The 27073-nt window shown below is 39.1% G+C and overlaps 1 protein-coding gene across 1 annotated transcript; it reads right to left on the bottom strand.

Annotated features, from left to right (window-relative positions):
• Positions 1-480: 480 nt before the first annotated feature.
• Positions 481-26553, bottom strand: mtbp (MDM2 binding protein). The gene is made up of 23 exons (XM_020091038.2): positions 26361-26553; positions 25965-26048; positions 25795-25868; positions 24566-24714; positions 24267-24325; positions 23307-23451; positions 22539-22653; positions 18260-18376; positions 13364-13458; positions 13062-13128; positions 12746-12863; positions 12075-12251; positions 10644-10757; positions 8738-8896; positions 6494-6587; positions 6251-6409; positions 5600-5695; positions 5211-5474; positions 4831-5000; positions 4525-4637; positions 2146-2259; positions 1165-1230; positions 481-1083 (listed from the first exon to the last, which is right to left on the bottom strand). Exons 1-23 carry the CDS (start codon positions 26425-26427, stop codon positions 1045-1047), a joined length of 2655 nt encoding a protein of 884 aa, XP_019946597.2. The 5' UTR covers positions 26428-26553; the 3' UTR covers positions 481-1044.
• Between the last annotated feature and the right edge of the window lie 520 nt (positions 26554-27073).

Here is a 27073-nt window from a genome sequence, read left to right as displayed (position 1 = left end):
TTATTTACAGGCAAGTAAATGACTCAATACATATTTCATATCTCAGTATTTTTATATTTATTGCTATTTTGAATTTAGTGCTGAAAAACAAGTTAATTCTTCCTGTTCAAAGAAAAAACCACCATCCTTCCAGCTTCACAAAAAAGCAGATCATCTACATTAACTCAGTGGTAAAACAGCTGGCTGTGCGTCTTGTATCTCACGGTGGTGATGGAGGACAAATAGTACAACCAGGACCAATCTGACTGTCGGTGGTAATGAGCTCTGCATCACGGGCTGCATGACTCCTGGCTGTTTTCACTGTGTGAACAACAGCTACCATCCAGATTGTGCTGTTCGCTGTCAGTGCCGATAATGCAACACATACTTCTTAAGAGATGACGCACATTCACAGATCTTTTCTCAAAACACACCTACGCATACACACACACTTTTCCCGCCGGCTCAGGCTTTGATCAGGGAGTCAAACTGGGCACCAAATAAGATTCAACAGTTCTTTATTGTATGATAAAATATAAATCACAAACATAAAATATACACATTCATAAAATTACTATCATATTTAGAAACACGATGAACAAGTGGGAAAAGATTTAAAATCATGTTTGAAAATGGCAACAAAGAAGAAACGACTGCAGCCTGAAGCCAACGTCAGAGCCCGCGGGGCCCCTCAGTTACTGTGGACTGGACAATCTGTGTTTAAATGTTTGTGAACAGTGGGAGTCGATCGAGCACAACCGCACACAAATAAAACTCAAAACTCAGGATACATCAGAAGAAATATGTACACAGCCAGGTTATCCCTCAGTGAGACAGTCAAATAAAATGAAAGATTAAGATTAAGTTTGCTTAAATAGGCTTAATGCAGTGATTTAAAACCAAAAGATAAAATAATATATATAATATATAACATAACAATGTGTCGAAATGTGGCACAATTGGCACTTTTCAATGATCGGATTCTCCCTCAAGTATAAAGAAAACACAGAAAAACAAATATTTTAAAATATTTTTTTCTCCCCATTTAAATCTCCAAAGCCTTCTTCACTTCCCTGACGTCTTCTCCAGCACCCAGTCGATGACCTGCAGAAACAGAAATTACGATTTTAAAACATGTAAGTTACTAACAACAAGTGTAGAACCACTAGTGTTTAGTAACATCACCTGTTTGACGTTGCTGCCGGCTGCCTTCTTCATCTCCTCATGCAGACCCCGAGACGTCTTCAGATCCTGAGATCAAACAACAAAAAAATCCATGAAACAGTGAAGATCTACCTCATTTTAACTGGAGGGAGTATTTACTGTTGGTAGGAGGCATTTGTATAGTAGGTTATATGCTGTGGTCCGGCAGCAAAGCTTCACTGACAAGCAGTGATGGATAGAGAATGCAGGAGACAGGACATGATGCATGGAAATTGTTTTTATTGACAGCACATTGAAGATGGTGGCAGAAGAAGACTGACTCAGCTGTGATTTATTTTAAGTTAATAACAATACAAGAAGCATTTTGAACTTACCTGCAAAATCAATAAAGGATATATATATATATATAAGTGATATTAGGTTTCATGTTTTTCATGTTAGAAACCTCATCAATATGCCCACGAGTTTGCTAACTCTACTTTAACTTTCATGCTGTATCACTCAGACATTTCACTTTGCAGCTGGCAGGAACATTTCTGAAATGTCTGAAAGTAGGTGTTGTCTTAATGTCGGTTTAACCTTAGACCTCCCAGATGCATGCTGGTCCTGAGCTGCCTGTAGTTATGCATTTATAAATGGACATTTCTACATTAAATCAAACTCATGATATGATAATAACTCCTTCACTAACAACCTGTGTATAAACACACTGAATTGGACCTTTTGATTAGCAAGTATCTTTATTTTTGAGTTTGGAGTACTTTGAATACTGCAGTTGAGTTAGAGCAGAACTTATATAATAACGTGTGATTAGGATTCACGAGGATGCACAAAAGAAATTTGACAAAAATGTGTGTATTGGAGAAATACTTTTACTTTAATTAATATTAAGTTTGATATGAGGATCTGTAAGAAAACACATGTTCAGAACTGTAGTACATGTGCCTGATGCACAGAGGCATCCAAACGAAGTGTCAAATAAAAAGAACAGCGCCGACTCACCTTGAGATAGAATTTTGAGATATCAAACAGTCTCTTGCTGCAGGCCTCAAAGCACTCATGCTCTGCAGTGATCCCGTGATGTTTGAGTGCTTTAACTACAACCTCCTGCAACATCTGAAGACACAAAAACAGACACACACTTTTTTTTAAATCAGCACAACAGTGAAAACATTGAATCTATGGGGAGACGTCCTTGCACTTAACTACATGTCTTTACATTCCACACGTGCCCTCGCAGGTACAAACATACAAATATTTCACCCGTGGCGTTGACTGAAACAAATAGATCCACCATTACTCTTGTCACGACGACTGTTCAGAGGAAACACTATAAATTATTCTGAGGAAGCAGTGGTGTCACTTAGTCTCCCGACGAGTAGAGAGGCAGCTTTTAATCTCTGTCCTGAATAAACTGCTGTCATTATTTCTGAAAAGGCCCGAGTGTTCTTACCTAAACTTGGGTTCAGATGATAAGACTGTTTGCATACTAATCAGAAATCTGAACGAGTCAAGGTTGGGATACAGAATGTGAGCTGAAGGGGGGTCAGACAGTACAGAGGTGTGTGTGTGTACCTGTGCTTGTGTCCATGTTAGTGTTTTTGTGTGAAAACTGTTACTATACAATACACATAAAGTGTGTGTGTGTGGTGTGTGTGTGGTGTGTGTGTGTGGTGTGTGTGTGGTGTGTGGTGTGTGGTGTGCATGGGTTGGGACCAGGTGACATCGTAGTGTATTTGTTAAAGTGCTCCTGTCACAACATTATGATGCAACCCACACATTCAAGGTGATCACATGTCAAACATTTGTCTTTGGTGGAGCTCTTAGAAAAATTCCCATCTGTCAAAGAGAGACTGTTTGTCAGTGTTTTTTGCTGTGGGTCTGTCTGACACATTGTTTGTCAGAGAGGGGGTGTGGGTTTGTGTGTGTGTGCGTGTGTGTGTGTGTGTGTGTGTGTGTGTGTGTGCGTGTGTGTGTATAAGGTAAGTGGTGAGCAGTAACACATTCAATTGTTTCACTAGAAAACTAGAGCTACAACTCTGGATAACAGCTTTATTTTATGGCTTCAGTCTTTGTTCCTGTCAGTTATAATTATATAATATTTTTCAAATAACTGCTGAGATATTTGTTGAGATCAGACCCATTGTTTGACTAAATAAAGAATAAGTACAATAACACACATGACCAGTAACACCAGTATATTATGTTTCCATCATTAATAAAGAGCGATTGTCGTTTCTAGAGGGCACCTTGAACACAGCACAGAGTTCCAGCCTTCATTAGCAGCTCTGGTTCAGCCACAAGGGAGAAACATCAGCCTGTCAAACAAAGCCAGGCTCTCTGAGTGTTTGGCCTAACATACTGAGGGAACTGTGACCTGCTGGAGCGCAGTTAGTAGATGGGTGCTCAGATGTAATGTTGAGAGGAGGGGCATGTACCTAATGCTATTCCTCACATTAATCATGTCGTTTTAAGTGAATTAGTTCTTCACTTCAAGATTCAAGGCAAACATGGTGGAGATTAATTCCAGCTCTAATAGTTGTTTGTCAAGGTTTGATAAATATTTTTATAATACAGCTTACCAGGATATGTTTGGCAACAACATTTGTGGAATAAAATGTCCTACTGGTATAATCCTAATATTTAGAACCAAGGGTCAGAGCTTTAAAAATAAAACAAAAGCTGCAATAAACCATAGTTTTCCTTTAAGGAAACGTAGATAATAGGGTGTAAGTCATTTTCACTACAGTTAAATTTTAATGTAAAAATGCAAACCTCAAGTCAAATTACCCCTAAAATATGATTTACTGCCTTTGAAATCAACCTAAACTCTGTGAGAAAAGTCATTATGTATAATTAACATTAACCATGTGTAAAGTGTTATTGTTGTTATTATTATTGTTAATGGGGTTGACAGCCTAACTATTAGGGTGCGTACCACATGGGTGCAGACGCCTTGAGTAGCGGGCGCCCAGTTTGCCTTCTGGGCGGCCGGACCATATGTAAGTGTCTCTCACCCAGTTTCCTCTCTCATTCATCATTTCTATAACATTGAAGGCCAAGAAATATACCGAATAAATAAAGTTTAGAAAGAAACCAAAAAACAATTAAACTATCTCTGAGGGTTTAACGAAAAGGGATTGTATTTCTTGGTATACACGTCTGTGTAAAGGGAAATGTACTTGCACGAACAAGTGAGTCTGACATGATGCAATGACAACTTGTTTCTATGGTTGTAATTACTCTGAATTAGTTCTTAAGCATGAGTGCGTTTACATAATCACTTTATGTTGGCAATTAAATTCAAGTAAGAAAAGCCTGCCACTCTCTCACTCTCTCTCTCACTCACTCACTCGCTCGCTCACTCACTCACTCACTCACCCTGTTGTGTTTCTGTGAACGTGACTCTTTGGCAAGTTTCTCCTCTAGTTGCTCCTGTTGTGTCTTCTGCTGCTGAGTTTTAGGTTTGTCAGCAGAGGAATGAGTCACCAAACCTGAAAATGAATAATGAGTCAACAAAATATTAACCGAGTGAGAATCCACTTTCTCTCTCTCTTTCCTCTCTCTTCCTCCCACAATCTAGAAATGAAAACTTTGCATGTTGGTATGATTTATTACATGGGATAGAAAAGGTTGAAGAAGAAATTCTCCTCCCTTGCCGTGTCAGGTTGAGTGTTTTTGTTTCACCTGAGGATGTGCGTCTTGTTGAAGTGGCTAAGGTGGATGAAGCACTGATGGAGACAGATGTGGACTGAGATCTGCTCGACTGTTGTCTCAGAGACCTGATGGTGGGGTGTGTCCCACTGCTGCCACTGCTCTGAGAACAGAGGGAGTCACTGCTCTCCGACTTCACCAACCTAGATCATACAGACATAAACACTGTAAACCTTCCCGACAATTAAGTTATAGCATTGCATGTAATCCAACAAGAGAAGATCAACAAATCAATCAATCATCCATCCAAATTTGTGATTCTTTAACATGAGATTTTCTTTTCTTAATCACACGTCATGTGTTAAAAAGACGTAGAATAAAACCAAATGCAACAGCATAAACCATCATCATACTTCTTGCGGGGATGACCTCCTACGACGTCGGTGTCCCAGGACCTGCGCTTCAGTCGAGCTACGTCAGCGTTCTGCAGGGTCTCTCCGTCAGGCACACTTCCTGGTTCGGACATCACAGCAGGGGAGGGGGCGGGGCTGAGGGCGAAGGGGAGGGCACACGGCTCTTTCGAGCAGGTGGTTTGCGTCTCGTGCCGAATCAGACGGGACTGGAGCCGCACAAAGGCCTGGTCCCGATCCAAGGTGCTATGATTGTCTAGACAGAACCTAGAGGAATAAACGATGAAACGATTGAGTCTGTGGCTCTGAGTTAAAGGCTTCTACTGATCATGATAAAAGTTACACAGCTGTAATGTAATATTCTAGTGATAAATACACTTAAACAAACTTACTCTATTCCATGGTAATGCGAAGTTGAGGCCTTGGAGAAGGACATTTTGCTGAGTCTTCTTGGAGAGAGGTCTGGTGACAACTGAAACACATTAGCACTGAACAGACAGAGAGAGAGACAGAGAGAGAGCGAGTGGGACAACAGACAGAGTGGACCAGAGATAGAAAGAGGGAGAGAAAAAAGAATAGATGTGTTTTTTATCTTGCATCTCAATTTAATATTCTCTTCATTATTCCGGAGCAATATTTAACATGATTCTGTTTCTGTGAAAATAAAATGTTTTTCTTCTAAATACCCAGCTCAATAATTTTCCTAAGAAGGACTTAGGCTGGTTGTTAAAGGCTAATAATAATAATCAAATACTCATTATAGCCGCATTTAATGTTTGTCAATCAGAAATATCTGAGAAACAAACCCATCAAACACACTGATACTGTTTACCTGACTGCAAAGTGTTCATTTAGACATCTTTGTCATTCCGTCTGCCTGACTGTAATCCTGTATTTTTGTGCGTGCGGCTGCCTCTGTGAGTTCGTTTGTTTCTGTCGGCCTGATTGAAGGCTTACCAACATGAATGTGTTAACTGCAGCTATTATATTTAATCTAATGTCGAGGTGCTGCTCAGCATGAAGCCAGAGAAGGATGAACCTACCCTCTATTGATAACCAGGGGTTGGAGCTCTCCAGTCGGCAAACCATCGGCTGTGAAGTGTTTGAGAAGCTCTTTGGCATCGAGGAGAGCACAGGAACCCTTCTGACCATCTTTGGGACCCAGCAGGCTGTCACTAGAGCCTGGACCTAACAGTCCAAATCTAAAACACAAATAGTGATGGTCAGAAATATTATGAATTAGAGACACTACTCGAGGCAGAAATTGCCAAAAAAAAGACACTCACATCCTCTTCTGTCGTCTCCTCTGCAGGTTCTCTATGTTGTGGAGGACGCTCCTCTCAGGCCAGTCAGATGGTTGGTGCAAAACAGTCTGAAAAACTACATCGCCAAAACAACAAGGCTTACTGAGGCAGAATTAGAAAGGGCCTGCTTACAGTACTTGAAGTGAAAAGTGAAACAGGGCTGCGTCTATTTTGTGTTTTACCAAAATGTAAAAAACTTCAGATCCTTAATTTTGACAATCCATGTTGATGCGGGATGTGCTGGACTCGTGCTCCATAAGAGTGTGATAATCAAGCCATGGAGGACAAAGTGCATTAACGTGGTTAAAGTAACCACCTGTATGGGACTCTCAAAGGTCAGAGAGCAGACGTTTCACATGCGCATGGAAACAGCATGATCGGCAGAAAAGAGCTGAAGCACAGGAAATCTGAGTGCAAACACACAATTTGAGCACAAGCAGAGCAAATCTAAGTGAAAGCATATAAGATCTGAATGAGGAATCAATAAATCCTGCCTTCAAGCTGAAAGACCGCTTAAATAAAGATAGTTACAAAAATATATAGATTTACAGATGCTTTTATAAGGTTTGGTTGTGGTTGACCCAGAAGCTAGAAGTTATAAATTATTCTAAAAATGCTGAAAGATGAATATTCACAAAGCCCTCAGAGAAATAAAATCTCAGGACTGCTGGAAAAATTGGGCAGACTTTATATATACACGTGTAGGTGCAATTATACTTTAGAACAGTAGAGAAACTAAAAAGCCCATGTTACACAACAGAGAAAATCTCAGCAACTCTGCACTTTTCTTATGTTTGAGCAGAAAGATTGTACATTATGTCCAGGATGACAGAAATGTGATACATCTGTATACAGCAGGTTCCCTGACGAGTTGATCATGCACGTTGATGGCCTGAGGACGTAAGTATATTATATAAAGAGACTGACGTTCTCCGCCAGCAGTTTGACAGCACGCGCTAAAGTTATTCTCACCTTTAGGCCATTCAGATACAGCAAGTAAGACATTCCTTATGGATTACTGAAGCATTTTATTGCTGTAATGCCATCTCTCAACCAACAAATCACAGAAAATAATAACCTGATTTGTACTATCGACTGTCTGTACATGTTTACATCTATTTTGCAAGCCAGCTCTCTCCACAACTTTCTAAACTTATAGCATATTCTTTGTTTGAGGTTGAGGACAGCTCATACATACTGTACAACTGGCACATAACATAGACCCAGGCAGCGGCAAACAAAAGTCATAATGTCGACTGTTTTAGAGGCAGTTTCACTAGTAAAGACACTTTTCTATTCTAATACTATTACATTCACTGGGACAATTCCTGAATCTAGTAGCATTGATAATCACACAATAAACATTATGATGTCAATGTTGTGCTCAGAGTCAAAAAAATACTTGGCAAATAATGTCACAACATTTATGACATGGGAACAGCAGGACTATTAGCCCCACAGCTACACTTCTGAAAGCAGCACCACCCACACTGTGCACATGTAGCTGCAGGCCTGGGACTGGTTTTACTGCCAACAATTTATCTGCATATTATTAGCTGGCATTGACAGCCCATGAATGTGCATGTAGTGAATTGTGATGTCTTTTACAACTCACAGGCAGGTCACACTGTGTATTTTGCCAAGTATGTGACTCTACATCCCTTGTCTTGATGTGTTTTTTTAAACAGTAGGATTTGTATTGTAATGATCATCTTTACCTGGTTGAATTAATGAGGGACAATTAACATTTGTAAATCCCCTAAATTGCGTATATTGAGCTTTACTTATGTGTAACTATCATCTCTTTAATGTGATGTCACGTAATGTGTCATTTAGGTTCATACGTTTACAGCAGGTGGCCACTTCTTTCTGTTGTTTTTAGTGTCATACCTCATTGTTATGACCAATCATTGACTTTTCCAACATTGAAGTCATCAACAGGACCAGTAGCAGCACGTCAATATTTACTTTTTGGACAACTTGGCAAATAAAAACAAACTTACCATTGGACCCATGACAGTAACATGTGCATAATGTGCTGCAGTAAAATAAGACATAAATTCAGCCAAGTCTGGCTTGAATCTAGCAAGATGTCTTGCTAGCAGCCGCTATTAATTTCAGCATTGTAGCTTTCACTGTGTGTTTCACTTAGATTTATGACATTTGGAAGACAGGATATGGTGATGTTGCTGGTAGTTTACATTTTTCGTCTCTTTTTTTTCATACCTGAGTTTTTGTCAGTCTCGGGGTTGACCTGCAGACAGGTGGCAGCAGAGGGCAGCGTGGTGTCAATCACCTTAAGATACTGCTCTCTCGCTAAACTCAGAACGGACTTCAAGTCATTGATGGGTATTGAGGTCGAGGCTGACGCTTCTTCCCTTCGTCCTGGACACAAAACAGAGGCATCGTTTTTTTATGTTGGTAATATTTTAAATTCAGTTTATGGCAAGCTTGCAGCTGGTGGAAGAATTTGGCATCAGTGTTAATGTTAGGGTTAACGATTGATTCTCCCCCAAAATAAGAAGTTTCCTTTTTTAATCTGTTTTTGTTATATGTAAAAACAGGGTAATCACGTGTCATTAGCCTCGCATAATGTCTAGGGCTGTTTTGACCTCACAAGGGGCAAAGGAGATGAGTTGAAATGATAAGGTGACATTATATATTTTCTCTCTATAAAGTTACAATTGGACCCAATAGTTTTATGGAAAAGAGCTTATAAACAGAAAGTTAATTACTCTAAGAAGAACTGTAACACACACAGACACACACACAATCAGAAAACATTTCAAACATTACTTGAAACTTTTACAACTCACAAAAATGTGCCTTTTCCCAATTTAATGCCAAGTCAAACTATACTGCAATACATTTCATTAAAGCCTATGGTCTGTCACGCCTCTTCATTCAGCTCACTGCCTTTTCAAAGAATAGCCCTATTGCTTTTTCTCAAATCTAAAGAATTTCACTCCACTTCCTTTAGTCGAGCTTCACTCCAGTGGTGTTTCACTGACTCTGGCTGCCAAGGAGACATTATGTGTGTCTGTAAAATAATGATATTTCATCTTTCTATGCAGCAGCAGCCCGTGCTGAGGGCTCCAGAGAGCTGCGGGTTCACATTGACGACATATCAGGAAGCTTCAAGTAGCCCTGAAAGTTGATACATATTTACTGCCCATCTCCTTTTCTCAGGATATTATGTCTTTTGAATTTGAACTGACTTTATAGCAAACGGGTCAAACTGATGACGCCTGCCCTTTGGGAAAACTGAGGGAAACAGTAATCTCACACCAGCAAATTATGTTTTTTTATAACTACACTACTATATGGTGCAATTATAAATTTAAAGCATGCAATTAATGATCATTTTCATTATTGATTTGTCTGCTGTTTTGTGCATCACAAAATGAAACGATGAATACATGCTGTAGAAATCAGCATCCTTTCAGCCATTGAAATGTTGTCAAATGAGATTAATTTAGGTATTTTCTCGTTTTTTATTACCCGTTTTTGAAGATCTGAGCAATCAGTCAAAGACTAGTAGGTGTTCTCTTATCCATGACACTGCAAATTACAGTGGATATGGGCACAGTGATTGTGTTATGATGATTAAAATTAAGATAATGAGATGGTGAAAAGTGTGGAGTATGTTTAAGCCTGCAGCCATGGTAAGGGTCAGGAAAGGGTTAATGACATGAGTTTAACACATCTCTTTTAATTAATCCCATAACACTGTAAAAATAAACCCAGGGTTTCCCCAGGGTTCATGTTCCTGATGAAGATACACCACAGTGATTAGTTAGGTGAGGAAAAACACAATTAGTTTGTCTGTTATGTCATAAATCTTTTCCAATAACAGCCCTCAACCTGTTCTCTCCACTACTGTTCTGAGAGGGACTCTTCCAGCATGTGGAACATTTTACAGTGAGCTCAAGGTGCTATGCTTAGGGCTTGTCCTGGTTATTATGATTAGTAGCATTTATAAAAGCATAATAGTAGCTCTGAAATATAATATAAGTTTAAATCTTTCTGGCTAGACAACCACTTGCTTTGCTCAACATGAGATTCTCCAAGAACTGAAGTTTATTCTGCGATTTATTTCCCAGTTCAGGACAACTTTAAATGTTATACTTACTGAGATATTCTTTGAGCACCAGAATCTGAACCTGGGTCACCTTCCTCTCTCTCTTCAGCAGGCCGTCTCCTTGGAGACAGGGCAGAGGGCGGAGGATGTCGCCTACAGCTCCCCCTGATCAAAGGAGAAATAGAAAAAAGGAGAAATATGGAATGATGAGATAATTTCCAATCCTTAATGGTGCAATGTTTGCATAGAAAGTCACTTAACGTTTTTGTATTTATTTGATGGGATCAGGGCCAAGGGAGAGTTTTGGAGCGCCTCACTGATTTTACACAAAAAGGTCAGTTTTCTTCAAGTATCTGACAGAGCGGCTGCATTAAAACAGGAAATGGATTAAGAAGCAGAGATGGTCCAGTAAAAGATAACAAGTTGTGGTTTCATGGTTGCAGAATCCAGTGTTATTGGGGCTTGAAAGCTCCAAATTGCACACACCCAGATATCAGTCCCCTAAACAAGTCTGATTTTTTTTCCCATCAAGATCCATGAATTATTCTTTAAGGAATCAGTAATAAAATGTTGAAAAATAAACCTCACAATCTCACAATGTAGGGAGAAGGGACAAATCTCTTCAGAATCAGTTCCCTGATCCAGATCCACACCAAAATTCCATGGGTTGTTCCTAATTTACACATTCACTCCATTCCCAATCCATCCTGTCTCTGCTAACCCATCTATTCCATCACTACCCTTTCTCACTCCTCTTGTCTTTAGTTGCCATTTCTTGTCTTTGTGACAAAGATGTGATAAATCTCAACAGTCAAAACTTTCCAATTCTGAGAGAGGAGGGAAGAAAAAAGTAAAAAACAAGGAAGAGGTGGCTAAGAATAGACATGTAGCACCAATTGAACGAAGAAAATCTCTGGAGTCAGAAATGTAACAGGACAGATAGTTAAACAATGACAGCTCCTCAACCTCTGGCAATGAAGCAAGAAGGGCTTCGGCTCCAATCAAGTTGAGGAGCAGCTTTAAGTGCACAGGGTGATTGAAAGTCTTTTCTTAACAATGTGACAGAGAACAAATTACTGCTTGATATACCTAAGCCTCAAAACATTTGTAAAATACTGTGCTATTTAAATGTGATTGGAGAACAACTTATGTTTTCAAACTGAGAGGCACAGAGAAGAGGCAGCTGATGTTCTACAAACAGGAAGTTACTCATTGTAGTTTGGACTGTTGATTTTGACTGATCGCTAACTTGGAGAGGTTACGACACAGAGCTTCAATGGGTCAATTGCCAACAGGAACTGCTTAGAGGTCATTTGGGATACTATTAATTTGCCAAAATGTGAAATATAAGCAGAAAAGAAAGGGTGTCTCAATTTTGATCAGGCATCAAGCATTTGATGCTGCAATTCAACAAATGAAAATGACACTAAAACATTTGCAATGAGACAAAAACACCTCTACAAACAAGGCAACATAATATACCTAATGCTGAGGACTTCTCTCCCAGCAACCCGGAGACAGTTGCCATGGCGGCTGCTCCATTAATTTGACTGTCTGAGTGCAACATCGTGACCCTGCAGGTTTCACACCCAGCGTCGCCTGATCCCTGGACGAACAGGAAGTAGTGAGCGCTTTCACCTCTCACCTCAACGTCAGGCACTGCAGGGTGAATCAGAGGGGACAGAGATCACATACAGAATTAATTGACAAGATAAAAATACTGTTATACGACTAAATTCGTGGTATAACAGTATCGGAAGCTCTGTCTTGAGTTATTTTGTACTAGTTTTTGCTACTTTTTTGCCGCACAAATCTGCTTCTATTGTGTGCTATAAATTATTAAAAACATATTATATACCTAATCCCTTCTGTCCAATTCTTATGTTTTACTCTTTTCTGCAGCAATCCTATTTTCCCCAAAGTATGGTGATATCAGTTTCTTTAGAAATAGCTTTTTTCCTAATACATCCACGAGTTTTTCAAATTGATTCAGTCCCTGCTCCCCGGTTCCACGGCTTCATTATCTACTGAATATCAGTGTAGTCCTAGTTACCTATTTATTTCCCCACATGAGACAATATGGTTCCTCTCTGGTGTTGCCAGATCCATCCATATGATGAGGATGTGAAACCAACTTGAAAGAAATGTTTTACCACTTAGGGACTTCAGTCTCCTGGCTATAGATTCCCTCCAGCGCTGGGAGCTGAGCTGGCTGGCTGCAGGCTGGACGATGGGGGTGATAATACAGGACAGGCTGAATAACGCTCCAACCTGGAGATAAAAACACAGTCAATAAACCTAAACACGCTGTCCTTGAGCTCTGTCAATCACATACAAGATGAATATTGCACAGTGATCTTCTACAACATTAAAACGAGAGACTGGTATGTCCTTGATTCACTTGAAAGGAAAAAGTCTACAGCTAACATTTTAGGTTCATGTAAAAAAGCAGCACTTCAAAATAGATACCTGTCCACGCAGAGACCTCAGCTGATCCAACAGCAGTTTAGCCTTTGCCGACTTACCACAGAGACCACTGTTTGTTAGTTGTGAAGGAATAGTGCAATGACAAGAAGTAGAAACAAATCATATTTTGAAAAAGGAGTCACAATAAATAGTAAAGATTTTTAAAATATCTGATATGCACATTATATTCAGATTCTATGCTTATATTATAATAACAATCAAATAGTTTGCATTTTAGTTATTCAACATATAATGTTTACGTAGCGTTTTCACACACATGCATGCACGCTTCAATATAAGGATACAGTTCAAACTGGGCGCTGGACATCAGGAAGCTGGGCAGTTCTGACACATTAACCAGCTGAACCAGGTCTAAAACTGGTGCATAGTAATGGAAGACCTGCAAACATAGGAGAGATAGAGGGAATAAAATCAGGAAAGAAACAAACACAAAGAAGACAAAAACTACAGGGTTATCTCACATAACATTGTTTCCATTTCATTTAGCAACGAAGCAGGTGAACACCTATTATTTTATGTATTCATTTTTATCAATTAATTATTAATTATTGAAGTCAAACTAACAGTAAAAACACAAAAATAATCAATTTAAAGTTATATAAAACAGCAACTAAACTAAGAAAAACAGCAATTCCTTAAATCCTCAGCTCTATTTAATCACTTAATTGATAAATTGTTTCAGGATTACCTAACACACCCAAACACACAGTATATCTCCTGTATGTCAGGAACTTTTTTACAGTTTGATCCGGGTCAAACTGTGGCTCCAAAAAAGGGGTTAAGAAAACACTTAAACTCCACGATTGTCCAACTTATCTAATGAGCTCATTATGTCAAGAGGAAATCAATAATATATAAAAATTCTTTATCACGTGGGAAAAAAATGGTCATTTGCAAAAATCCACATAAATTCAGAGCTAAGTGTGAGATCTCAATCTCATAATTTATTCAACTGGAACAAAAATGTAGTGTCGACCTATTTGTGAGAGATATAAATTAAGTGTAGATGAAGATTTTAATGAACACTGGTTGAATTCCCATGATGAGAAAGTTTATTAGTTCCTTGTCTGACCCAGTGTAAAGTCTGACTAATGCAGCAGCCAACAGATCATTAAGAGCTTCAATATCTAATTGCCCTCATTACTTACATCCACTTAGAATGATGCTTTGTAATGGTTTAAAATTCCATATGTCAAAGTTAAAAATGTTTTCACGTGTTAAACAGAACTCAATATGCAATTACTCTACAATTCCTGGGCAAATAAACTTAGAATAATAAAGTTAAGTATTTTCTCAATATTCAATTTTGTCTTGAATTCTTGAAGCGGTTTTGCCTTACAAAGGGAGATACCTTTTTTTTTCTGTTTCTTTTGTTCAGTTAAAAGGCTTTTGTTGCGACGGTGAATATGAATATTGATCTCAATATTCACAGGATCAATGAAGTGACATACTACATTATCTACTAACTGAAATGCTCATCTGTATATTTTGCCAGTAAATTGCATATTAATTGAATTGAACAGACAACCATATTAAAAGTGTGATATTAGCATTCCTATACCTCACACTTGCCTGCAGGTTTTTCCTATTGTGTGTGTGTGTGTGTGTGTGTGTGTGTGTGTGTGTGTGTGTGTGTGTGTGTGTGTGTGTGTGTGTTAGTAATCATCATAACAGTGAGGATGCCTATTAGTTTCTGTCTGAGTTTAGACTAGGTATGTGTGTGTGAGTGAGTGAGCGAGTGAGTGCCCGTCATTATAGACTCAGTTATGCCAGCAGTGTGGAGATGTGTTAGTTTGTTGTCCTCAGAGGTTTTTATTAAATTGTGCGCCAAGACAATCATCGCCATCTGCTTCTCTGTACAGGGATCTGCTGCGATCAAACAACACACATAAACAACGACTCACTCTCTATAGACACAATTATGTGTAGTACACACAAACATACACACACCCTAACTATAGAACAGTGCTGCGTTAACTCAACAGTGAGCACACACAACAACAAATAAGATCTGTTGCCAGAGAAGAATTCACAAAGCGGACAAGGGTTAACATAAAAACAACACACATGCATCATTACAACACTACATCCTTTCAACAAAGTGTATTTAATGCTCATCTAAACCTGTATGTGTGTTTGTACAATATGTACAGCACACACAAGCCATATATTACCGGGCACAGCTCTTGTGTAGTTTTATTGTTATCTGTGATAACCTACAGAGGAAAACTCATTACAGAAATTTAACTATTATTCTAAAATACCCAGACTCATGTTGATTAATTTTCTAGACAAATATGCAAATACAGGTTTTTACAATGCACACACCAATGACAAACACACAACCAGAGAGTATCGCATCCACAGTGAAAAAACACACACTACATACTGTGTTTAGTGCTGTGCATGTCATCAGTGAGCAGTGGGTTTAATTCTATTTTCCTTTATAGGGTAAAAACCTCTGCTGATTCCATTCATCTCTGAGTTGGTGGCTGTTCCGGTGGTGAAATGGAAAAACACTGACAAACAAGCAGCAATTTAAAAAAGATGCATTTATAACAGGTTATAATGTATTTTCTCAAAAAAAAGAAGAAAATACTTAATATTTAATCTAACAACTAACTAACTGTATAGCACAATATCTCAAATGTATATAATCAATTATTGCTTTGTTTATAGAATATCATAAAGCAACTTTGATACGTTGATAGTTTGGACTGGCAACATGCTAACATGCTAATGTTTGCCAGGTATATTTACCAGTTACAATTTCCAACCAAATGACTTGTTTAGCTTGGAAGCAAGCTAACACTTGCTATACACATTCTAAAGTTCAGGTTAGTTGGTAGGCCATTACCTAAAATATTTGGTCAAAAACCAAAATGTTGGAGAAATAACATTTTAAGTGTATGATGGCCGTTGATATTTCAGTCTGGAGCAACATGGTGCGCTGTCCAACCACCACTGCCATTCCTAAAGCCACGCAACACACAAAATCCAGATGTTCTTCTTCACATCTTTGGCAAATGGTCAGAAATAAGTGAAAAGACATCAACATGGGCTCTGTCGAGCCTGATCGATGTGGGCTGAAAATTTCTGCTGATATAAGCTTTTTGTCAGTGTCTGTGTTTACGGTTGTCTAACAATGCAGAAAAGATGACAATGTTTTGTTTTGTGTCTTCCTTTCATTAGTTTATTTAAAATAAACATTATGGTTAAACTGTAAAATATCTACATATTTTGTTTTAAGGGTTTGATTTGGTTATCTTCTTAGGAATCATTGCCATTTCTTTCCTAATATATCAATATTGGACATTTTTTACCTTCTAATATCTATATTAGCTTCAGCCCACAAAAATCAGTATTGGTCAGTGCTTTACTGTCAGTACTGTTGCTTTATGGACATTAATTGAGGCTACAAACAGTGTGGATGGGGAAATGACAACAAACTGACAGCTCAAACTACAGTAGTTTCTCAGTACCAAAAAAGCAGTAATTAGTGATGAAAGATGGATTTCTGTGAAAACATTAGTGACAAATGAAGGTTTTGGTGAAAGTTGATGGACGAAAGATGAAAGCAAACCCCATAAAACATATAACAAGACTGCAGTCTACAGATTTTCCTCTGTATAGACCTTGTGCATTGGCCCATCCTAAATGATTTGTTAACTCTATATCCTATTACTGTTTTATGGTTACAAGTTCAATAGAAGTACAAGAGGCCAACACTAATTTGGAGATAGAATATATTTGATTTATCGGACTGGAGGCCCTCAGTCACAGGTTCCTCAAAGGGCAACCAGGCAGTGACCCTTTCGAACTAATCTTCTAGCCACCAGGAATCATTAGAAGATGGAGCGTGTGCAGTCTATTTAACTCTTTAGCTAATAGGTAAGATGTGGTATGAACTGGGGTTAGAGGAACGGCATGAACTGCATGGAAAGTCAGTCATTGTGGACTTTTTCTGTCAATCAAACCCTTGCTAAAGTTTTTGGGAACATCACTACAAGGGTATTATTACATCACACTCTCCTTAAGGCTTCAGAAATTAACACCTTCAAACATATAATATTTCTTCACACAAGATGTATTCACTGACGAGATCTGGATCAAGTGCAGGCCCTGCATTATGCTGGCAGAAGATAGTGGCTGCTAAAGAACAAGAAATATTGATGCAATCAATTGGACTAAACGCATGAATTTACACTGCCTGAGGTGTTTGGACAAGTTAAATGGGATGCAGCTATGACAAAGCCTGGCTCCAGACCTCTGAATCTCTGCCCACATCACTGACAAGCTCACAGTGATTCAAATAAGTCTGTTTTTGTTTTTAGTGATGGCTTTTATTTTATGTAGGTGGGATTAAGAATGGGAACAGATTTATCTTATACACTGAGGATACCTATTTAGCTACATCCCTGAAGAGTAGTGTCAGAAAATAGCAACAAAAACAGTAACATGTGGATGAAAACAATACAGCCTGCGGAAATGGACAGTTCGAGGGAAGTGATGCATGAGAGCATGTACAACTTTTCAAGTAATAACTCAAATTAAATTCATGACCCTGTATTCAAGCATAATGTGTCTCATTTAACTTGTCCATTGTTTATGTTCATTTTCACTTGTTAGCATCTTCCTTCTGGCACATTCTTGCAGTTCTTTGTATATTACAACTACTAACTGCTTACCAGGGGAAAAGTGTCAAACTAGCTGTAGCTATAGTGCTCATGCACTGACACAACTAAAGCAAACTGGCTCCATAACACTACTGATGGTCAATTATCGCACAGGACACTTTTTCTGTTATTTGCTTCAAACAACAAATTGCAGCTTTTGCATTTGGGCCATAAATGATGTGGGAGGGTGGAGACTCAGTATTGATTGAATAAAGCAAAACAGAACAAAATGTCTCACCTCCTCAACAGAGCACACATTGAACCCAGTGCTGAATGAATGAAGTGAGGCTGAATGAATGAAGTGAAACAAAATGTCGATTCAGTCTGATCAGTCTGCTATCACACCCTTGAGAATGAGGAGATAACCATGTTTTCTTCTCAGTGTGAGCTACTCCCACAGGTTTTGCAGAGGTTGTCTGGGGTTTCAGGACTTCAGTTCAAAAACAGGAACATTTAAAGTAGAGAATTTAAGATATGAGAAGTAGTGAAGAGCACAGGACTCACCTCAGACTGAAGTTTGTGGTCTGTGGAGGTGTAGGGAGATTGCAGGAGACTGCACACTGATGTGTCAGACACTGGAGAGCGCAGAGAAAAGCCATCGAAACGGAGCTCTGACACATACTGAAAAATAAATGCACAAAGTTAACACATAATAAGTTTTACTCTGCACAAGTGAGAAATCAGCATATGTAATCTCATATCACACATACGCAAACTGTTGGCCTGTCATAGTCCGTATGTAAAGACAGATGACATGACTGCTCCTCAAAAGTGAAAACAAAGCATGTCAAACACCACCTGGTGGCTGGCTGCAGTACAGGTCATAAACCCCACTTCCATGACCTGGAACATGTAGGAAGTTTATGTTAAATATTTTTTTCTCGAAGATGGTTTCTGTAGTTTAAGTTAGTTCTTTCCACAATAATGACTTTTTAGGTGTTCATTTTTTGTTAAATTCGGTTTGGTGCCATAGCTCCATCTCCTTATCACTACTGAACAGACTTTAGCTCCAAATGTGCAGATTGCAGGTTTCATATCTGTCATATCTTATATTCATTTCTGGATATTTTTAAAATTGCCTTAACACTACAGTCAATCACGCAGCCATCATTCCTTTATTCTCAAATTACCTCCAATCTAGACATGGTTACTTTGCTCTAATCCCATGGCTGTGCAGCTGGTGATATACTGTACATGCACATACACACATGCTCTGAAACACATAATAGCTGTTAGGTTATGTATTACACGGCTGTAAAGCGGGGGTGATTGTTCTCAGGCAGGTTTTTGCTCTGGTGGGAATTCTCCTTTGTTCCGCCACTCTCCAACTGTGAAGCTGTTACTGACTGACTGCTGGAGCCCACGCACTGCTGACAGCAGAAACTTGACAAAGGTCACTACAGTGAAGGTGAAGAAACATGCCTGCCTCAGCATACTCCAAGTTAAGTAGAGAAAACTCTTGTCAAAGGGGATATGAACTCATATCATATTATACAGTCATTTTTGAAGCTGATACTAACATCTGATCAGGATATTGGTCAACATATTGGTTTTGATAAGGATCACTTGAATGTGTTCGAATTGTTTTAATTTGTGACCAAGATGTAAAAATGAAATGTGTCAGTTCTCTCTAATTGAGACAGATTCTAAATCACCTTTGACACTTCTCGTGCATGTCTGTCTGGTACATGTGTAATGGCTGACTAAGTATTTGAATATTAATTATACTAATACTATAATTATTTTGATGAAGACCGCATGAGAATGTTCTGATTAATTCATTTCAAATAGACTACAGTGGCCATTACTATGGAAATAAATGTTTTGTGAGCTTTATGTTTTTTTTTTGCACATCAACAACATAACATGTCTATGACAAAGTAGGATGTAGACTGTTGGTATCAGCCTACCATTAGCCACTGCTTTCTCCTCCCCCTCTACAAACCTCTACTTCGCTACAGGAAACATCAATAACCACCCCTGAGCTGGTATTTTAATTGTACAATCACACAGCCATCAACAATACTTTGCTGGGACGATCATCCTGGGCTTTCTGCCTGCCAAGAAGATTGTTATTCGTTTAAAGATATTTAAACGATAGAGTTTTTACCCCCTGCAGCAGAATAATAATCTGGGACTGCCTGTACCAGCGCTGTGTAGACAGATAAGAGTTGGCAAGACTAGTGTGAAAGAAACACCCTTCCAAATTTTCACTAAAATGCTGCAGCAACATATTAATGTTGAGGTGACAAGTTTCACTGATTCTCACATTCTCACTCCAACAGAACATGTCCAACCTTTCAGGCTTAAAATGTACTTCAGCTTATGTTGGTCACATTAAACAAGCACTGTTATTAAGCAAAAACCTACAAAATGTACCTCTTAAAATACATATTTTAAAAATACTAGGCTTCAACCTGATTTGACATAATTTGCAAAACATTTCCTTTAACTGTCAACTGTAAATCTCAGCCAACAGTATGAGGCATGAAAGAGAACTCTACAGTGAAACAGATTGCTGATTATCCCCACTGGACTGTGGGAGAATGGCACAAAATTGGCCAATTCTGTCCAGAGACATAAAACTACTGCACCTGCCAGAGTTTTTCCGTAATGAGAGAGAAGCAGAAGTCGGAGTGAAGTAATCTCCAGCGCAGCAACACAATAAAATGCTGTCAATTCACCTCAGTCTATTCACTTTGACAGTATAGACAGGAAAGCAGGAAAAAGTACAATACAACCTAAATAAGTGGAAATCTAATATTATACCCAGATGTGGTTATTAAACATCTCACATTAAAATAATAGGCACTGATCTGCTGCTACAATAGCCTCCGCTCCTGTGAAGACAAGATTTGGGAACCTGGCTGCAGGGATTTGTTGTGGACATTAGCGAGGGATTCACGTTTATCCCAAAAGCTCTGTGAAGGTAGAAATATACTGTTACTTTATGGACTTCACTTTGTGTAAAGCTTTTTTTACAGTTTAACCATAAACTTTATCATAAGTAAATTATATATGAAAAAAACACAAATAAAACCAAATATACAGAACTTGAATAAAATACATAATTTTTTCATTGACTGTTTATTCTGTTCCATAAACCATAAACACAGATAGGATACGTCTACTTTATTGCCATTTCAGCAGAGTTAATTAGAATTTGTCTTGGTAAGCTCAACCAAAAATAGACAAGTCAGATTACATCATAGAGTTATTGGCCAACAAATAAATCGGTCAGACTCAATGTTTCCTCTTTAAACTCCTGCAGAAGAATAGAACAGCACTGTATCTCCTTCCCAATAACACCACTGTACTTTAAACACAGACACAAACTGCCCAGAGGCGTTAGCACTCTAACACTTGCCTTTTCCCTCTGTCTGAACCAATGATTAATTGCAGCCAACTCATTGAGGAGCGAGGTCGAGTCAGAGAGAAGCCAGTCAGGTCTACTCGACCAGGGCAATGCCAGCAAGAGCTATTTCCCATGACCCCGCAGTGACCTCAAGTTATTCCTCTAGATTCATTCAGCAGCAGAGAAAGACTTATTCCCTACACTGACTTAAAAAAAAGAATCACTCAATTTAAAAAGGAGATACGTGAAAATGTACCCTATGGCCTTGTGTGCAGTGGATGAGTAATTTCACATGAAAAAGATATGGGGACACAAAAGGCAGCGAGACTCAGGTCTACAAACCCTGATTATCCTCAGCACAGAAGGTTCGTGAGGAAAACGCTGGTGTCTCTGCCTGTCTCACTGAGCACAGCTAGAACACTGTTCATAGTAAAAAGCCATGGGCACACAAGCTGGTGAGTTCAAAAGGACAGAGCTATTTTCTCATGCCCTCTACAGTCCAGAGCACACAACCTCACACACAAGCCGTCTTCAGACCTGGCATTAAAATCCGTCCTGAGTGATCTGATCAGAAGTGGACAGCTACAGCTAGGAGGTATTTTATCTCTGATCACTCACGACCGCATTCAGAGGTGGTCGTTGATGCAAGTGGCCGCATTCTTTTAGCAGTTTGAACACAAATCCGTCCTGGGCCAGACTAAAGACCACCAACTCAGCTGATGTCCTCTGACCTGCTGAACTTTCCCAATGTACAAAAAGTATTTTTACAATTCTGTGTATCTGAGACAATCACATACTGATTAGGCAAATAGATTGTCACTCAGTAGAGCACATAACTCTGCCAAAGCCCAATTGTCCCCTTCAATTTAATCAAGCTGCACTAAATTGCACATAAAAGTGAATTATTCCTTGGGAAAACAGTGAATATGTCAAAAACATTTCACATGTTAAAGAAAGTGATAAAAAGAATTTCCTGGATTTACCAATCCAATTTCAATGGGTTCTTCCTTGATCCACACAAAATCCTCCCCCCAAATTTAATTCATCCAGCAGCTTTTGTGTAATCTTGCTTTCAAACAAACAGAGGTGAAAAAACCCTCCTTCTTCTTTTTATATTGTACAGCTTTAAGCAGCACATTGATTCACTCAGCCCTTCCTGGCTCCTCTCTCTCCTCATGCTAACACACAGATACACGCAAAAACGTTTGAAACAAAGACATGCATATAACCTCGTTTTTAATAAGTATTTACAAATAATTAAGGTTAAGTGTTGACAGCTGTCACCTACATACACTTTTTTTATTTGTTTTCTCCACTTCCTGCTCTAGCGTCTGCAATAAGTAAAGAAGAAAAAATACAGAATATATGATGCAAAAAAAACCTATTCCTCAATATTCCTCCTTCGCAATCACAAACAGAGATCATTACCTTTCTCTCTCTGATCACCAGGCCGCCCCTCCATAGTTCCTTATGGTCGATGCAGTTGTCCAGGTCAGAAGGCTCCACCAGACCAGCACTCAGGTAGGATGCTGCTTTCTGCCACCTGGGGAAAGACAAAGACGACGACTCGATGATCAGCAACTTCTATTCCTGATAAGGATTCAGGAATAAAAACCCATTAACTAAAATTAGATCTTCTGTTAAAATGTTGCTCAGACTATCCATTACTATGAGTCAACCCATGTCTATATTTACAATAGACTGTATATAAAGAGATATTTACTCCTCTAACTCCCTCTAGTGGTGAGCTGGGGGCATTTCACATATAATCATTCCAGTAAAGTCACACCACACTGCTCCTTTTCACATGTGCCACAATGAAGTAACTATTATCTGTGTATGTGGAGTGGAGGCATAAAACCCTGAGGAGGGCTTCAGATTTTCCCAGTGGGCCGAGCGGCAGTGTGCAGCTGTGAGTGACCTGTGTGGTCGTGCAGTTTAGAACAATACTTTTGTTAGTGCTCTTTTGCTGTCCTGGTTAATGTGCAGTTTGTTGGAAATTGTTTTCAGTTGTTCTTTGTTTGCTTATTCCCTCCTCAGTTTTGTGAGGATTTTAAATTTGTTAATAAAATACTTGATTTTCCTCCAAAGCATCCTGCTGGTCACTTGTTTTTCCACCGGTTTATTTTTATTTGTTTGTCCCTCATCTCCTTGACCTGTTAGGGACGTAACAATGTGAATTTTATGTATTCTTACCCGGTCGTGTTTTGTGTGACCACATTGATCTTGGCAGCATGCCAACACGACATGTGCTTCAGGGCTCCCAGCAGAGGCAGCAGGTCTTTGATGGGAGGGGATTCATCAGCAGAGCCCAACACCAGCACATCCAACAGGGCTTTACCTGGAAGGGAAACAGAACAAATTAAAGTTCTTTGTAGATTGTTTTTTACATAAAGTAACTGTCTCTACAGAGTTTTATGAGAAGACACTCCACTGACACAATCTCTGTGACTAAATATCATGACCAGTGGAAGAAAAGCAGGAAGCAAGCAGCGGCTCCAGGTCCTCGGGCAGCCGACAGTGAAGTGTGACTGTTCCTGAACTCCTGAGGAGCTGGTGTATGTTAATTAAGTGTTCTTTGAAGAGTGAATCGTCACTGCGGGAGGTGGACTTGCCAAGAATAAGTCCAAGTAGAAGCAACCCATCTCCCCAGCGGTGACAGCATACTGTATGTACAAAGTAGAGCAGGCCACCTTTTCTATAAGGCTACAGCAGGCAGATCTTCAAAATCTAATTAGTTGAAATTGGACCAGATCCTTGTCACAAAGCTGAAGAGTTTGGCTTCAGTAAAGAAGGTCTGAATTCTTCACCACTCGCAGCTTTGGCAAAGACAAAATCCACTTGAGACATTGCATAAAGCAGTAAACTAAATTCTTGCTCTGTTACTAAATCAGGAAATAATGATTGTTCCTCTCCTTGTTATTGCAAAACAAAGAAAACTGGTGAACCATGCTTTAAAAATAATCAACCAAAATCATCTGAAAAGTAGAATTTTGGAATTGCCTGAAATAAATGTGCATTGAGATGAATTTGAATACATTTAATGTTAGATCTTTTACATTTTAAAGAAAAAGACTACACAGGACAACATTAACATCAACCCAGATGACAGCACTTTCAATTTATTCACAGCTGCTATGGATCAGTGAACTGTACCTGGAGGTGGTAGCTTGTCTGACAGTAGATGAATTCCTTCAGCAGCCTCCTCGAACATCCTGTTCAATAAAGTCATTCAGATCAGGTCCAATAGGCCAAAATATTTCATCTGGACTCATCTTGATATAAAGTCCTTTAATAACCCTTTAAATCTAGTATCTTATAATATATCAATATCAATAAGTCACATCGGTTTCAGTTGTTCACACAGATGACTTTAGCATAATCCTCCCACAGAGAAGAAAACCTAAACCTATTTCTTTACATAAAAAAACAAAATATGAATATGTGTCACTCACTCTGTCAGAGCTGGCTGATCAGCTTTTTGCTCTGATGCCTCCTCATTACTCAGACAACTGAGACATGACTCCACAGCAGTAGGCTTCTCCTCCTCACCATCAGTTTTCTGATGGCTGTTTCCCAACTCTTCCCAGTCCAAGCTGCAAAACTACATAACAGTTGAGATGCATTGTAGACTGATTACAATTACAGAATTGTTATTTTTCCATTAACAAAGTTTCAGTTTTCCCTTTTTGTTTTTGTTCATATAACTATATATATATATTGTTCTTACCTTCCTCGGGTCCATTGTTTGTAGTGCTTAATATTCCTCTGGCCATCAATAAAGAGCTACCTTCTCTTTAAATGCTTAAAAATCTTTACAAAGTTGCCTATTGTGTTGAATATCACAGAATGACTGGAGCGGACAGGATCAGTTTTGCTGACCTGCATTTAACAACTTTGTTAAAGATTACTTTGTTTAAAGATCTTTAGTGAATATATCTATTGCTCTACCTCACACAAACATGTGATTTGGAAAATGACATTGTGAAGTTGGTTGTGGCTGTAACAGCTTCTATAAAGTAAATTTTAAATGATCAGTTTTGTTGCTTTTAGGGCCAAGATGAAAAAACAGCTCTGCAATTATGTATTGATGTAATCATTTCAGGATTATTGAGAACACTGACCACCACCACAAATGCAGTGATACAAGTGTTACAGTCAGTAAACTTGATAAGATGTGGGAGAGATCAACAACATTTCACACTTTCTCTGTCTCACAAATAGCTTGTGTTGCTAAAGCTTATCAGAAAGTGCTTTAGGCTGAACATAGACTTAATTATACTTTAGCTTTGAGAGGTTAACACCTCAGCCTCATAAAGACTGAAAAGATTTATATCACATGAATGACCTGCAACTCAGGCTGGAATCCAAAAACTTCTATCGATATCCAGCCTCAACTCCCTGAAGTCTTATTTCTAGGCAAAGGCTTTTACTGCCTCACAAACTGAAGGAAGCACACAAATACTTGCTTATGCTCAAAACTTAGAAATACAAAACTACTGTTTATGGCAATTTAATGGCCCGAGAGGTCAACGCACTGCATCATAAAAACCACATGCAAATAGAGGAAGCGTCTCACAACACAACCAAATATTCACAACACAATATTTGGTTGTTTCGCAAGTATTTGCAACATGTGTGCTGTCAAATTGACTAAGTCCTGCGTCCCTCCTTCGTGTCTCACCTGTGTCACTCCCTGGCAAGCCTGAACAGCAAAGTACCACTTCAGACCTGCTGGGCTGCCATTCAGAGAACAAGCTGAGAAACAGGCAGAGGAGAGAAGTTCAGTGAGGTTTCGTGGTGTCGATGTCAAGCAGGGAGACAGATGCACAAGAAGCCTTTAAGTTACTGTACCTGGAAACACAGAGATCCCTCTCACCGACTCCAGAGATGAAATATCCACCAGTCTGTTGTATATGAGCTTCACTGGCTCCAGACCTGTGGACAGACACAACTGAACTCAGGCTTCATCACAGCTGGACTACTGATTCATTCATGTTTAAAAGCATATACACATTTAGATCATGTTACCTCGCCAGGACAACACAGCACATATCCCACAAAGTTAACTTTAAACACTGACAAGCTAAATACACGAGAATCAACTCCCTCTTAAAACAGATGTATCTGAAGAAACAACAACCAGATAAACCTCAGTGGATTCCACTCTCCAAACGTTTCTGAAACGAATCAACTAGCTAACTCAACCTAACTCGTCTCATCAGCCTTGTTGTTATTAGTGAAACTCACATGTATTGTCCTCGGCCGCTTCGTCATCAGTCTGACAGAAAGAAACCACCAACACGTACCGGTCCATGTCGTGTAAACATCGGCTCACTCGCAGGTAATGTTCGTGAGGAGTCAGATGATGAAGAACTGAGAACAACAGATTACGCGCTCTGTCAAATTTCCCACCAGCTCCTCTTCTTCTGTGAAATCTGCTGGCGGCTGGAAACAAAGCGCGCTGCCGCCCCCTACTGGCCAGAGACTGAAACAGCCGATAAACCAGTTGTGGAGTTTTTAATCTTTGCTTCAGAATCAGAAGTACTTTATTAATCCCCGTAGGGAAATTAAAATGTTACAGAGCCCCTGAGAAAGAGGTGAAACAGCAAAAGCAGGTATAAACATAGCAGCTTCTGTCTTTCTTCTCCTCTCATAAAACAAACAGTTGTTTTTACATACTAATTGTGTGCTGCCAGCATTAAACCAACATTGGGGTGTTTTTTTCTTTTTATTGTTTAGTATCCCACCTGCTGCCAGGAAATAAAATGCAAGTTTTCAGCTTGCAAAAAAACGGTACGTTGTTGCACCTAAACAGATTGTGGTATTACCCTTCAACCCTGTATTCAATGTCCTGCATGAAGGCGAGAAGTTTTATCTCCAGTCTGTGCCGTGACTTTTTTGTCATTGCCATGGTGGAGGCTTACCACAATTTACCACCAATCAATACTGTGTTATTACTA

Source organism: Paralichthys olivaceus, chromosome 13, assembly GCF_024713975.1.
Source record: "Paralichthys olivaceus isolate ysfri-2021 chromosome 13, ASM2471397v2, whole genome shotgun sequence".
Lineage (NCBI taxonomy): Eukaryota > Metazoa > Chordata > Actinopteri > Pleuronectiformes > Paralichthyidae > Paralichthys > Paralichthys olivaceus.
Note: the sequence above shows the minus strand (reverse complement) of the source record. Positions and strands in the feature narration are given on the sequence as shown.